General features: G+C 49.1%; 1 protein-coding gene across 1 annotated transcript in view; it reads right to left on the reverse strand.

The window, feature by feature from the left end:
- Positions 1-16,139, reverse strand: part of LOC146188248 (cytosolic endo-beta-N-acetylglucosaminidase-like) — a 71,752-nt gene that overhangs the window by 32,466 nt on the left and 23,147 nt on the right. The window contains exon 2 of the mRNA XM_084605010.1: positions 15,983-16,131. Coding sequence (XP_084461136.1) covers positions 15,983-16,131 — 149 coding nt within the window. The remainder of the gene's footprint in view (positions 1-15,982; positions 16,132-16,139) is intronic.

Below are 16,139 nucleotides of genomic sequence, written 5' to 3' on the forward strand. Positions count from 1 at the left end.
CGCAAGCTCGTACTTTCGTCGTGCTGACGCAGTGCGCGGAGATCGCTAGGGGAGAGGGGCGATCCCTGCTCTGTTGCTTTGTAAATGTGGAGAAGGCGTATGACAATGCGCCACATGCTGCCCTCTTTCAGCGCCTTGATGCCCTGGGAATTCCTGGCACACTGCCAGATGCACTTCGGAGATTGTATGCAGGGAACTAGGTAACGGCGCGATTCGGACCCGTGGAGTCAGACTGCATCACTGTGACCAAAGGCCTTCGACAGGGTTGACCACTCTCACCACTTCTCTATATTATGCATGCGGCCGGCCTCGAGCGAGCGCTCATCGGGTCAGGCATTGGCTTCGGCCTAAAGTACACCACTGTTTGGTTGGACGAAAGCCGCCGCCTACCAGGTCTCGCGTTTGCGGATGATTTGGTGCTGACGGCAGAGTGTCGAAGCGACCTACAGACCCTGCTGGACATCTGCCACAAAGATATTGTAACGGATGAAATGGTTTTAATACAGGTGAACTTCGTATGAAGGACGGACGCACACGGCCCAGAAAACCCGAATTAGTCTGCGCGCGCCTCGTTCCTCCGCTTCTTCTGCTTCTGCTTCTGCTGCTTCTCAGTGCGCCGCTACGCGGCGTAACAATTCCCCTCGGGCAAACAATTCTCGTCCTCGAGAAAATTAGGCAGATCGAAGATGGCAGCGCTTGAGGCGAGCCACGTGAACAACTTGTGTCTTGCGGGATCCGCGGTTATCCGTCGTGACTTTGGCGATGACGTAATTCACGTCATTCAGTTGGTCCAACACGACGAAGTGGCCATCGTACTTGCAGAGAAACTTCTCATATAATTCTCGCTTGCAAATAGGCGTCCAAAGCCAGACGTAGTCTCCAGGGGAGTAAGCAACTGCACGATGATGCAGGTCGTAGTGTTCTTTCGAGCGGTTTTGAGAAGCCAGTGTGCGTAAGCGGGCTATACGACGGGCGTCTTCGGTACGGCATAGTATCTGGGAAACAGGCGTATCGTCGTTGGGGGAAAATGGGAAGATCGTGTCTAAGAAAACTTGGGGAGTCCTTGCATAGAGTAAATAGAAAGGAGAATAGCCGATAACTTCATGATTTGCAGTGTAATAAGCGTACATCACATACGGTAGCACTGCATCCCAGTTGCGATGGTCAGACGATACGTACATGGACAGCATGGTTGTCAAGGTGCGGTTGGTGCGCTCGTTGAGATCGTCGGTCTGCGGATGATACGGTGTCGAGTGTCGGTAGAGTGAACCACAAAGTCGGAGCATCTCTTCCACGACATCAGCAGTGAATTGCTGACCCCGATCACTTATAATAACATGGGGTGCACCATGTCGAAGAATAACAGAATGCAAAAGAAACGACGAAACATCGGCAGACTTTGCGGTAGCGAGAGCAGCGGTCTCTGCGTATCTGGTAAGGTATAATCAACGCAGACGATAACCCAGCGGCAGCACTCTACAGTCTTTGGAAAAGGACCGAGCAGGTCAATTCCAATCTTTTCAAAAAGTGAGGTAGGTGGCTTGACGGGTTGTAAAGACCCGGCCAGCGTGGTGGTGTGTGCCTTAAGTCGTTGGCATTTCTCACATGTCGCAACGTATGTCGCAACCCTGGAGCACCGCAGCAGGTGCGACTTGTCAGTGTTGTGTGTGATGTGCAGGGTATGCGGCAAATATCGGGAAACGATGGTATACATTGTACAACAGTGCACAAGCCTCCCTACGCTGCCGCTGAAGGACGCCACGATACCGCAGTTGCTGGGCTTTTGCCCTCGCACTGCGGCAACCCTCGCTACTGCAGGAAGCAGCAGGCCAGTAGCGGTGACCAAGGGACGATTAACTGAGTGGCTGAATGTTGCACGCCATCGGGAATAACTGTAGTTAGTGTAGTGCGCAACAAGTTACTCCCACATTCCCCAGAGGGGGCATGGCATCGTCCTTGCTGTGCTCCTTTCTACCCAGTTTCCTGTCTGTGTATTTATTATTTCTTTATTTCCTCTTTTTTTTCTGTTACCTGTGGCCTGTGCACCAGTTTCGGTGCCGACCCGTTACCAAGGGCATGGCCCCGAACATCATCATCATCATCACCCGAAAAATACGTACTAAATTCGGTCACTTCTTAAAAAGGAGTTTTCCAACTGGTAAAATCCAAAAGCTGCGTTTAGTAGTTGGTAGAGGCGAAAGACAACAGCGAGTTGCTGGGACAGAAAGTTCGTTCGAACGTTGTGACGGCGGTGTGCCCCGGAGTTCGACGTAGAGACGATGTCATACCACTATAAGTCTTCTACACCCGGATGAGGATGGTCAACGACGAGAGACAAGGGGTGCTCATACGTGAAGTGATTCCCCTATGGCATTAATAAAGCTGAAAGTATAGAGTAATCTATTATGCGCAAAAGATGCATGTCTTTACTTTGAAGCCGAACGTAAGCGTAGCCATGCAGATGGCATTCGAAAAGTCCAGGTTTACCCGCTAGCTAAACCAGAGGTAATTTTTATTTTATCCTTTATCCCCATTAATTATCATGGAATATTATTTTATTTTTATTTGTTATTAATTATCCTTAACACTATCATTCTTGGTAATTCGTTTACAGGAAAGGTAAGACGCAATATCTGTCACTCAGATCCTTGAAGGCCCGGTTTGATCTCGTGAAATACTGCATTGGCACAAAAAACACGCGTTAGAAAAGATCATGTGCTTTTGGGAGCTAGAAGCTTGAAACTTGCAGAAATTTCGGTAATAAGCAGTCGTTAAACTGCTACCATTGCAATAACAGGCGTTCAGTCACAGAAGTATGGCTTAAACGTTGCAAAAGGTCTAATGCCAATATGGGTTAAAACCCCACGCTCAGGAAAATCTGGCGACGACAGTGCCGACGACGGCGTTGTCGAAAAGAAATCGCGATCTCGCGTCTGGCAGGTGGTAATTGACAGATTTCATCCGGTGGCACGCCACGAGGCCACGTTACATAGTTGATTTGGTAGAAAGCGCAAACTCGGGCAGCATTTTGAAATGGGAGGGTGAGAGGGAATAAAACCCTCCGGAAACTTTGGAAAGCGAGAAAAGCATTTTAAATCTAGTCAACTTTGGCCTGTTATTATGTCTTGATTAACGCATGGCTTTATGCAACGTTTGCACCTCATTGGTAGAAAGATGCGGCGTCGGCATGGCGTCGGCGTCCAGAAAGCACGTCATCAAGAACCTTCAACCAGGATTTGTACGTCATGTCTCGAGGAGCAGCCAAAAGCCGGAGCAAATTTCAAAAAAGCGCCTTGAAGCGCCCGGCTAAGCCGCGCCCGGATTCTCCTCAACCGAACGTCACGATTCTCCTGCTAAAGCCCCTTCGCAAGCCCCGGTGCTGCTCCACAAGGCAGCTTCGCATTGCCAGGAAGCATCGGCGGTCAACTTTTTCGAGCACGCCTGACACCCGACGCAACACCAATCAAATAGCGGCGAGCGCTCAGCGCGATCGCTGGTTGGACTTCTTAGGCCGCCGTCACGTGCTGCATACGGATTGGACGATTTGAGTGCCAAAGGCTTTTTCAGGCTATATAAGCGAGCGCACTGACTCAAGCGAGTCGTTCTTTCTTCCTCTTTTTCTTTCTTCCCTGTTTCACCTCTGTCCGCACGAGGCAGTGTAGGTATGGTGGCTAGAAGGGAGAGGTGGCGCGACCGCGCATTCCGCCGCTTGGAGAAAACGCGCCTTCGGTTCATGCCGCCGCCACTGGTCGCCGCTGTGGCGCTGCTGTCAGCTCTTCGATGCATTCCCTCCGGCGCACGCCGGCGCGTTCGTTCTTGTTTGCCTGTAGATGCTGCTTGAGCTGTTGAGCTATTTTTCAATCGGCTTTGCCCTAGCTCAGTTTATCCTGTTTTGTTTGGTGCCTATGTAGTTTTTCTTGCCGAGGTGCTAGTGCGAGTATGTAGTACATGTGCGTACTTTTCTGTTTCTATCGTTTAGAAACCCCCCGCTAAAAAAAAAGTGAAAGAATCGTTGTCAGGCAAAATTACCTTCAATTGCTAAACAAAAAAATTAATGAAAGCATCGTTGTCAGGCAAAAAGGCCAGTCAATTTCTAAAAAAAATTAATGAAAGCATTGTTGCCAGGCAAAAGGCCAGTCAATTGCTAAAAAAAAATTAGTGAGAGCATCGTTGTCAGGCAAACGGCCAGTCAATTGCTAAAAAAAGAAATTAATGAAAGCATCGTTGTTAGGCAAAGGCCAGTCAATTGCTAAAGAAATTAATGAAAGCATTGTTGTAAGGCAAAAGGCCAGTCAATTGTTAAAAAAAATTAATGAGAGCATCGTTGTCAGGCAAAAAGCCAGTTAATTGCTAAAAAAAATTCATGAAAGCATTGTTGTCAGGCAAAAGGCCAGTCAATTGTTAAAAAAAATAATGAAAGCATCGTTGTCAGGCAAAGGCCAGTCAATTGCTAAAGAAATTAATGAAAGCATTGTTGTCAGGCAAAAGGCCAGTCAATTGCTAAAACAAATTAATGAAAGCATGGTTGTCAGGCAAAATGCCAATCAATTACTAAAAAAAATAATGAAAGCATCATTGTCAGGCAAAAGGTCAGTCAATTGCTAAAAAAAAAAAAATTAGTGACAGCATCATCCATGACCAGCTTCTTATGTGGGAGACCTAGTGAGGTAAATGAAGTTCTCAAAGACTGTGGCATCGAACACACATCTGTCATCACTCAGGCGAGTGATTCAAGGCTGATATTTTATATCGCTGGATATGTGACGAAGAAATGCATCGCTGGCACAAAATGTGAAGACTGGTGCAGACAACTCCTCAGTCCCAAGAACGGAACTGCTCCAGAAGCAGCGTGTCTTAATTACCAGTTGAAAGTCAGCGCTCGTTGTGTCGTCTTCTAATCTTGTGCTCCCGTCCACGTTCCGCGCTGTTACCTCAAGATGCATAACCAACATATGCCCAAGCTGCTATTCTAGTTAATTACCAATGCAGTTGACAGAGGCAGTCTTGTGTTTTCATAAACCAATCTAAACGCCCCTGTGACATCCCATGAAAACACCTTTACTCGCTGTTTTAGTGCGCGTGAAATCCGAAGAGACAGCCTTATTTATTTATTTATTTATTTATTTATTTATTTATTTATTTATTTATTTATTTATTTATTTATTTATTTATTTGATCATACTGCAGACCCAGTGAAGGGTCCTGGCAGGAGGGGCAACAATTATTGACTTGGTTATCCATTCTCCAAATGACCAAACTGCAGCTGGTTGGTTGTCACGGTCATATTAAATTTGTGACAAAGTGATCAAGTTCTATGTTCTTAGCAGACTACACCTGAAGACGCAGAATTCATTTTCAAAAGAAAGGCAAGGGATAATGAAACTGTTGAAACTGAGGTGGGTTGTTTAATTTGCTATTTGGTTGTGAGCAGTTATCTCTGGAAATTGTGTTTATTCTACCTGTACTACATGTATATTTGAGGCCTTCAACAGCAACCTCAACATTGTGAAATTTCACTTTTCTTTCCAGCATTCTTGCCCTTAAGTGCAATAAACAAAACTTTGCTTATCCATGAGAGTTTTCTGTGAATAAAACTGCAATTTGTTCCTTCTGTACTTAAATACCGTTTCACATCGCGTGTTGCACGTTCTGGCTATCATCTGGCTAAAAATTGCACTTTCCCACTTTAGACGCACCGGAAATTCGCAAACAAAGAATACAAATTAGCCTGGTGCCTGCGTACTGTGCGACGTAACCGCACGTTAAATAAGCGCATGTCATCTGCATCTGTAATCTTCGACTGCAACGCCCCTCAGCCCGAGTCGCTTTGGCTTTTTTAAAACTCACAATACCAAACCAAAATAATTAGCTTTATAACTTCGACCACTGTGCACATCAGGAAATGATATATAATGCATCTTCAAAACCAAAACAACCGGCACAGCCGCATCGCCCGCTTTCACGGTGCCAAAGAGCATATTAGCAGTCGACGTCACTCCTGACTTGCCTGTTTTGCTTACCTGGTAAAATATTTCAAGTGGTAACAATAATTTTAACATTTTGTTGGTATGACTGCGCTGCAACCGCAGCAAAGTTTACCCCAACCACGGCCGATCTCGAGGGAAAGCGCGCGCTCTCCCTCGAGACCGGCCGTGCCCCAGCTAGCCACCATACCCCAGCGCGAGCCGAGCACGCATCGAAGTGCTGAGAGCAGCGCCACCTACGAGAGGCATGAAATGTAGGAGCGGCGCTCGCGGCCCGCTCGCGTCACCTAACCTTTCTAGCCACCATAGTGTAGGTAGCTCAACTACAGAGTCAGTAGCAGGCCCATGCATTTTTTTTTCTTCTTCCTACAGTCTCAACAACAGACCGATGGGCCCTTTCAGTGGTGGACGATAGCTGCTGTGACAAGCCACTTTCTCTCTCCCTCTTCTTTTTCTTTATTTCCCTGCTTGTCTTCTGTCCGCAAGAGGCAGTGGAGTTGGCTCAGCTACAAAACCAGCATCGGGCCCGAACATTCTCTTTTGCTTCTAGAGCCGCAACAACGACAGACCGAGAGAAGGTGGTCGTGGCATGCTTCTGGCCTATGTGGCTGGGAAGGGGGCGCCCCGCGGAGGCTCGCCTGCCGCCGGTGGTTGCACCTGGTGTAAACCGTCATTGCATCCACCACCGTTTCGGTGCCGACGACGGCTGTCGCGACGAACGCCTTTATCTCTTCCTCTTCTTTTCTTTTTTTCTTCTCTCAAATTTCGTTATCTGTCCGCACGAGGCAACGGAGGTGGCTTAGCTCCAGAGCCAGGATCAAGTTCCTGCATTTTCTTTTCCTTCTTCCTACAAGCGCAACAACAACAACCGAGACATTCACGAGCGTTCGTCGAGTCCCGTGCCGCGCGCAGAGAGACGCGTCATAGTTCCCCCGGCCGTCGCTGTGCGACTACAGTTGTGTCTAGCTTGTAGTCCTCAGCCCCTCAGCCAATTTGCGATAAATAATGCTCTGCAATAAGTGTACAAAGCTCCATTTGGTCATCTCATTGACGTTGACACGGTTTCATCGCAACCGCCAAGGGAGCAAGCAGTTCTCGATCACAAACCGGGTGACGTGAGCTACGTGCCATACTCCAATGGCACAACAATGGTGATTAGCGGTCGATTTTCTCTGGCGTGGCCGTGGCGCTACTCTGGTAAGAAGCGCTCGGACGTCCCAGGCGTGACTATGCAAGTGGGCTGCCACTGGTGACGTCGCAAACTGAATGGAAGCTGCGGATCGACCGACGTCACGCACCTCGGCGCGGTAAATACCCGATGTTTTCCTCAAACGCCAGACTTTCTCTGACTCAGGTTACGATAGCTTAGAGAAAGGTTTGGGTGGTGAATCGCGTTAACCTTACGTGTTTCAAGAGAGGAAAGTGTTTTGAAAACCAAGGGACGCTAGGGGGTAAACAAGGTGGGGGGTGTGAATGCTTACCTGTGTTTTGCTACAGTAAATGGGCGTACGCCAAGTATATTATGAAAGATAGCAAACAGGAAGAGGCCGATGTAAAACATTGAGCGTTACAAGGTCAAAGAGCTGCGAATTTGTGATGAGTTGGGCATTGACATGGGCTCGACAAAACGATAAGGTAAATTCTTGGGATCATGCGGACAAAGAAAGTGTCGGCTGATGAAGCTGCGGAGGCTTGGGCGGAAATCGAGGATCGGCGTGAGGAGAAGGAAAAGAAAAAAAGAACGCCGTGACCAGGAGCTTCGAATGGAAGAGTTTCAACGCCGAAATGGCTCACCAGCGCCAAATGTTTCTTCCACGGCAGTTCTCTTGAATGGTCCAAAATTCCGTGACCATCTGCAGCCTTTTGTCGTCTTCGAGTATATGAATAAATGCCTCGTGTAATTGAGCATGTGTGCGAACGGATGACATCGAACGATTCTTCTGGGCACAGAATCTCTTAGCATTACTTCTCTGGGAGGCATCTGACGTAATTACATGCCTATCGAAATGGGAGTTTGAAAGTTACAATATCAAGGAAGGGCTGCGGCGGAAGTAGAGACTGTCGCCTGAAGCGTTCCGGCAGATGTTCCGGTTGCACATAAGAGCAAGGAGTCGCATGTTGACTTCCCATTTCGACTTAAAGTCGACCTAGCTTACTGGCTCAAGGGCGAAGAGATTTACGATGACCGCGATGAATGCATGATGTTAGAGCAGTTCCATCGTTACATCGATGATGATATCTGACTATGGTTGCTAGATAGGCTAAAGGAGGTTAAGCTAAAGAAAGCAGTAGAGTTAGCTGAAAAATATTACACCCGCTGAAGGTTAGATATCTGAGCCAAAGAAATAGACAATAAAGATGTTTTTTTTAGGAATCCCACGAACGGAAGTCTGTCACGAGTCTCGGAACGAGTTGTCTTTTACGAAAGAAACGGTTAAAGGACAGAATGACTCTCAAAGTGCCAACGATGTTTTCAAGTGAGGTAACGATGTAACTTTCTTTAAGAGGAGGAGCCGTAAAAGTGCTATAATTGCAAAAGGGAAGGACAAATCGCAAAGAACTGCGATGAGAAAGTTGCCTTTGCAACAATTTGGCAAACACACAAAAACCTGCGGCTGTGGAAACTTTATAAGCGAGTGATTGAGGTAAAATTACACAGAACTTCGAGTCTTGCAACGACAATATACGTTGTACAGCCGTCTTTCATTTCCGCGAATTAGGTTACAGGAGAACACGTTGGCGAACGACCGAGGAGCAGAGTGCCTGTTTACCGATCGCAAAGGTTACCCTTGAAGGAGATTTTGGAAAACTTAACACAGATCGTCCACCCGGAATAATTTTCCTACCTCTTCTCGAAACGCTCGGCGCAGCTGCTGAAAGGTCAGGACAAGTCATTCTTTGCCGATTTAGCGTATCAGGAGAAAACCGCTGAGGAAGACTCCGAGCGAATCGAACTTGCACCAGCTAGCGAACTATAGCTTGGGGAAAGGGCCGAGCAACGCGACCGCAGCAGACAGCCGACAGAACTTTGAATAAGGAAGTCTCGAGTTACCTTGGTCGAGCCACCAGCAGCTAAAACGGTTGTGGCCGGCTCCATCGCCGAGAAATAGGCAGTGGCGCCGTCAGGATTCAGCTGGTGACGTGTAGTTCACGCACAAACACAATGAGACGTAGGACGACGAACTTGCAGTAACAAAACGAACATTAACTTTATATAACAGTAATGACACAAAGTAAAGAAAACTTGTTTACAAAAGAGGTAGAGAGGCGACACACTTCACAAACAGATACTGGGCGAAATACTAACTGGAAACTGAGCGCATCGCTCATTTTACTTCTCAGTCGGCGCCTGCCTGCTATGCTCTCTTCTCCGAGCGAGAATCAAACCGGAATCAGAACCGCCGATGGCTGCGGGGCGCGCTCTTAAATAGTCAGCGCAGAAGCTTCTAGGCGCGGAGGAGGAGCGGAAAACAGCTTAGCTCTGCCAAAGCTGTGCCTTCCTCCCTCGGCTCGCTAGAATGGTCTCGAAATTACTCGAACATTGTCAGCACGCGCGGCCTTCCCGCGCGAAGTGAGGAGGAGGGCCGGGCCCGTGCGGGGGAATGTACGCGTGACTCAACCCATGGCGAGGAGGCGCAGCGCGGTGGGCGAGATTGCGAAATCGGTCGCGTCGCGTTTTCGAAGCTTGTAGAAATTTCCATCGCCGTTTTCTGCGGCGCGCGCGCCGAAGCATTAGAGAATGGGCCACCGCGGCCTTACATGCCCCATCGTAAGAGGATTGCTGGGTTTTTTTGCCCAGCCAAACCGAACACATACAAAAGGCCGCGACTTTCCGTCCCCTATAACACAGCCTACATGCATACTTTCTGCTCACAGTCCTCGGATGGCACAAATGACATTCGCGATAGGTCGCAGTTTTTGACTCACAAAGTTCACAAGCACTTTTCTTGTGTACAGTCACTGCACGGCATGCATAACATTCACGGCAGTCTCAGATCCTGAAGTTCTGCACGCATCACATGTGGTCAAGTCCGGCAAGTGTTCTTTGCACGCTTCGTTTGTCACTCCATGCTCGCGAGCGCACACACTTTCATGCACAGGCGAGCAGGACCGCTCACGCCCGCCGGCGCGACGCTGCTCAGGCAACAGTGGAGAACTTGTTTCATCTCGACTCTCAGGGGCGCTGCATCGTGCGGCTCGTGTAGGTCTGCAAAAATGCAGCATGCTAAACGCTCGCCTTCGAATGGGGTACTCGTCGCATGACGAAGCGTCTTGGATTCACGAGCTGCTGACACTACAGATGCGGTTGACGCATAATATCTGTTTATTTCTCGCGATCGCTGTTACTGAATGAGCTGTGGTGCCTTGTTCCTTTTTTGCGGCCGTGTCCTTTAGCGCTGTTTCACCCGCATTTGCTGCATTTAACGCGTCAGGATCAGTTTGTAAACGCGCAGAAGCTTTACGCTTTTCAGTTGTCTCGTCTATAACGAGTTTGAGTGGGGTCACCTGCTGCCACGCGCCTTCCGGTGTACCTGAAGGGACGCTGACGCCCTCGGTAATCTGAGCGAACGCAGGCACTTCTACAGCTGAGGCTTCCGCAGTTGTTTCGGCGTTGTTTGCTTCGCTGGTCGGCAACGCGCCGTGCATGCCTACAGAATCGCTCTCCTCGGCGAAGGAGATCTCCGCGGACGTAGTGCTCACGGCAGGGTCGGCCGGCGCGGCTGACCCTGCCGACCCTGTCAGGTGATGAAACCTGACACGCTCCTTCGAGTACTGCTTGGGGCCGCTCTTTCAAAGCTTTCTTTTTAGCTTCTTCTGCTTGAACATCTCTTTTCGATTTGGCGTCCGCGGGGTTTTCGTTTTATTTCTAATAATCTCGCTTCCGCTTGGGCCTTTCGGACTTCTGCCAGAGCTATCGCTGTTTGGGTATCCAGTTCGCGCTTTCTCAATTCTGCCTCGATCTTTTTGATTTCCAACTGAACTGCTATTTCTAATTCAGTCTCTCTTTTCGCCTCCGTCTCTCGACGCTTCACTAGGTCCTTACCCTTCGTCTTTGCTACGCAATCCTTCCGTCGCAGTGAGGCTACGGGGTATCTTACGGACACACTGGTCCATCCGGAAAACACTGACTTTCTGGTGTTCATGTTTACTAATCGAGCTAACTACACGTCGACACCCGCGCACCTCCCGCTCCCAATGCCTGAGCCACGTACACCAACGGACGCAAGAAATCCCGCTCACCTGAGCAACGGATCCGCCTTCCTCACCGCGTCGCTTCTCGCTGTGGGGCACTTCTGACCGTCGCTGCCGCTGACCGTAACTGCTGTGGGTTGCTGGGTCCTTGCACGCGTCGATGAAGCTCCTACCCCGAACGACCGGGAGATCTTGGCACCTCAGCAACGGTTGCTCCCTCCTTGCCGCGTCACTCCTCTCTGGTGGGTACTTCCTCTCGCCGCTGCCTCTGACCATCTCCTCTTGAGGTCCCTAGGCCCTTGCACGCGGCGAAGCTCTTCCACCTTGAACGGCCGGCCGACTTCGGTGAGCGCCGATAACTTTGCGACAGCTCGAGTAACGGGCTGGGCTTGCGGAGTGCTGCAGTTGCCGAATCATCCTGTCGACTGCGCTAGTAAGGTCAGGTTCTTTATGTTCTTATCTTCCGCACCTCTGCAAGGTGCTCCTCGATTCGGCAGGCGACGTGCAGTTCACACACAAACACACTGAGACGCAGGACGACGAACTTGCAGTAACAAATCGAATCAACTTTAAATAACTATAATGACACAAAGTACAGAAAACTTGTTTACAAAAGAGGCAGAGAGGAGACACACTTAACAAACAGAGACTGGGCGAAAGACTAACTGCAAACTTAGCGCATCGCTCTTTTTACGACTTCTCAGTCGGGGCCTGCCTGCTACACTGTCTTCTCCGATCGAGAATCAAGCCAGAATTAGAACCGCCGATGGCTTCTCAGCGCGCTTTTAAATAGAGCAGAAGCTTCTAGGCGTTGAGGAGGAGCGGAAAACATCTTAGCACTGCCAAAGCTATGCCTTCCTCCCTCGGCTCGCTAGAATGGTTTCGAATTTACTCGAATATCGTCAGCACGCGCGGCCTTCCCGCGCAAAGTGAGGAGGAGGGCCGGGTTCGAGCGGGGGAATGCACGCGTGACTCAGCCCGTGACGACGAGGGCGAGGAGGCGCAGCGCGGTGGCCGAGATTGCGTTATCAGTGGCGTTCTCGAAGCTTGTAGAAATTTCCATCGCTGCTTTCTGCGGCGCGCTCGCCGAAACATTAGACAATGGGCCACCGCGGCCTTCACCCATAATGCGGACGCTAAAGATAGCCACACTTGCGAAGCTGGAAGCGAACGACTAGTGCCTTGACGCGTGGAGTTACATTCTGGAAAGCAGCAACGATAACGTGACATGCATGGCCTTCACGCGATCCGATCGAAGCACCCCAACTATCGAAGGAAGTTGATCTCGCGTCGCTTGGCGCTGGGCGAGGCGGCACACCGGCGGATCAAGGTAACTTGAGTGGCGGGCCGGCACAGAAAATGTCTAGCTCGGGCGCTGGCGTGAGCGAGTTTTGTTTGGACATGACTGGGAATGAGTCATGCGCTGCTAGCACCGATGCAGACGCCGCGCCGCACTTAGGACGACGCCGGCGCCACATTTGCTCCGGTTACTATTTGCTGGCAAGAGTTGCCTGCGATTAAAAAGGAAAGCATCGTGACAGCATGGAGGTCAGTCGAAAACACTATTTTGTTGCTTAAGCAATACTACGCGATGTTTCAGCCCGTCGCGTAAAACCGTGCCGGTAGCCACGTTTGACCTTTAGAGCGACCACAGATGGGGCCCCTCTTCAAGCTATCGGGTAAACCCGGTCGGTAGCCACGCCGCGCCACAGAAGAAGAAAAAGACGAAGAAACAGATGAAGAAGATGAAAATGAAGATGAAGAAAACGAAGAAAATGAAGAAAGAACAGAAAGAGAAGCTACGTCGACTTTGCTTACAGAACCTACCGGGTTTAACTAAAGCTAAACCCCAGCTAATTTTATGCAGTGCCTGTAGAAACCAAGGCGCTGGTTGACCGTGTAGAGAGGCCTCATAGACGTTGTCGATATAAGTGATGCCAAGAAACGTCAGCACGAAATTGCGCTTAGAGATGCTGATAAAGAAGAGTTTGTCTTGATCCAGCAAGGAAATGCATCACAGACATGCTTGAAGGTGCATCTGGTGATAATGCTGACGATATTTTGACAAAATGGACGGACGACACTGGCTGCCAAAATAAAGAGGAAAGTGAGAACTATAGTGCTGCCGCCGAAAAGAGCGGAACGTAGGTGCAAGAAAGAACGCTTTCTCTGAAAGGAGAGAAAGCTCAAGCTATCGCGAAAGGAAAAGAAGCGACGACGATCCCAACGGCAGAAATGCGCCAGTGCTGAGACAAAGCACGACTGGATGCAAAGCGTAAGGAGAGGGACAGGTCGCTCAAGAAAGCGGGTAACTCGTGCTCGTCTGTTTCTTCCCTTGTAAACTGGAAAGAAACCTACAGGGAAACGGACGACTGGAGCTACAACAGTAGGAGGACAATCAAACCGCCCGAATACTGCTAGGTGTTCTGCCGCTTGTTGGAAGAGAGCACAGTGCGAACCCGAACGCTTTGAGTCATGCATTCGAGACGGCCGCCTTCAACGAGCGTTTCGACGGAAACTTTAGGCAAGTCGAGGCGAAATTGAATGACACTCCTTGCCTCCTCAGTTGTGTTTTAAAGGCCAGATGATTTCAAGGAGTCTATTTTCATCATTGGGGATTATTAATTTTTCCTACGGCCGTTATTGTGTGTTTAAACCTTGTATACTGCATTGTACTCTTGTCTCTTGCTGCAGCGGGATCCAAAAGGGGACAGAAATGCAGTTGATTTATTTTTAACAATCCTTTTGTCTGGTGTCTGACGGGCGACAGAGGGCACTTGCTAGTGTCGGGTGTTGCCTGCTGTCGGTCGGTTTTTTACGCTGCAGAACTACCAACCGCTACCAGTGCCGAGACACAAGGGCTCTGTAGTGACCAGAGCGAAACTGGTCGAGGTATCTTGGCGACACTGCCGTGAAAAGAGATCCTGGCTTTGCGAGTGGAATCCGAAGCACCTGACCTGGAGCCTGGAGACTGGACGTGGATTTGGAGGATCTTGCCAACGAGCGCGCCCCGGCATCCGAGCCATGTGGAAGCAGCTCGTCCTGTCGGTGCATTGTCTGATGCCGGGGTGCTGTCGTGCCCGGGCAAGATACCCAGATTGCGCGCAACCAAACGTCAAGCTTCTCCCGCTAACACCTCCTTTGCAAGCCCCAGTGCTACTCCACAATGTAGCGTCATATTGTCAGGACGCAATCAACTTGTTCTAATACGACTGGAATTTCAGACGACGCGGTGCCAGTCCACTAACGGCGAGTCGCCTTCGCGCTGCGGTAGATTTGAAGCGAGCGAACTGCGCGTTCGCTGATATTGGACCTCTTCGGCCGCTGTAACGTGCTGCCTCCTTATTCGGCAATTTGAGTAGCAACGACTTTTCCAGGCTGTATAAGCCAGCGCACTGCCTTCGTTCGCCGTGCGACTGCAGTTGTGGCTAGCATGCAGTCCTCAACACCCGTGCTGATTTGCTGTAAATAATTCCCTGCACATAGTGTATAAAGACGCCTCTGTTAATCTCATCGACGCTGACTCTGTTTCACCACTAAAGCCAAACGAGCAGGCAGATCTCGTTCACGCAACTTGTGATGTGGGTTAGGGGCCATGCGTCCCCTATACGACAGCCGACAACAAAAATTTGGTTTCCTACCTTACTCTGATATTTGCGTTTGTACGGGCCAACCTTTAAATTCAAAGTTCAGTGTTGTACTTGAAGTGAAGACATTTGGCTGGCCTCCTCGGAAAATGCCGACTGGATCGGAACATTAATGGTTTCATGTCAGCCTCACGTAAGTACACTGTCTCCATAATTTTATCTCTGTCGGTTTGTTTTTCACGTGGTATGGCAGCGTACAGCTTTATGTTATTTAGCTTCTGTAAGATAATACAGTTACGTATAATGTGCCATTTACTCTGCTTGTATCAAAATGAATGCGTGACATTTAGTATCCGTAATAGGTGCCGCAGACGGAAACTGCTAACGTGGTTAAACCCCCAAATGTTTCGTTTCCTGCATTGTTAGTTGTCATAAACTTGCCTCGGAATTCTAAAAGCTGTAGAACACATACATTCTAAATAAATATTCGTTATCCCTTAATGTGATGCCACAGGCATTGTGTGCCGTCAGAGAGAATTCTGTACGTCTCTGTATTACCGTATTGTTTGCATAATGAACGGTCTGCATAATGAAGCGCCAATAGCTGTGATCAATGAAGGAGTCCGTGACCTCAAAACTAGCGATTGTCACATTTGGATTCGACGATCACCGACAATGTAGTTTGAACAAAAAAGAATTATTGTTTCGTCTGTGATAATTAGAATCGGAGCCAGTGGTGGACTGCAGCAGATTGTTTTGGCTATGCTGCTCACTGAAACCTCTCGACCGCACGCGATATACTTGCAATCTTTTTGAACAGTAGTATGGCTCCGACGCGAGGAATTAAGGGGGGGGGGGGGTTAAGGTGATGTTTGTTTACTGTGCTCACAAGCACACAAACTGAGATAGGGGATGCGGACAATTTTCTTTAACAGGCGAGGCGTAGGAAACGAAGCATTTTGTACTTGCCTTTTGTCTCTCATATATAACCTCACATTTTTCTCAGTGCTTTAAGCCAACTATTGCAAGCACCCTCTAAAGTTCATTTATTAGCGGAGGAAGTGTGATGTATGCATTACATTTCGTTAATGTTTTGCTTCGCCGAAACACTCGTCTATGTCTGGAGGGCATTATTTCTATGATAAATTTGCTGTTTGCGGATTGGGAACGTTTAGGACATACACCTTGCAAGTGGTTTGAACACTATGTAATGCTCACCCAAGACCTTGACGCCGTGCTTGTGGGCCGCCGAGATCCACCCGGGAGGTGGGATGGTGACCAGGTTATGCGTGTAGTACACGAACGTGTTGATCACGTGCCAGTGATGGAAGCGATATGGGTTGCTCACTTGACAGCCATGGATGTACCTGCGTCC

Source organism: Amblyomma maculatum, chromosome 5, assembly GCF_055883805.1.
Source record: "Amblyomma maculatum isolate TAMU_Amacu chromosome 5, ASM5588380v1, whole genome shotgun sequence".
Lineage (NCBI taxonomy): Eukaryota > Metazoa > Arthropoda > Arachnida > Ixodida > Ixodidae > Amblyomma > Amblyomma maculatum.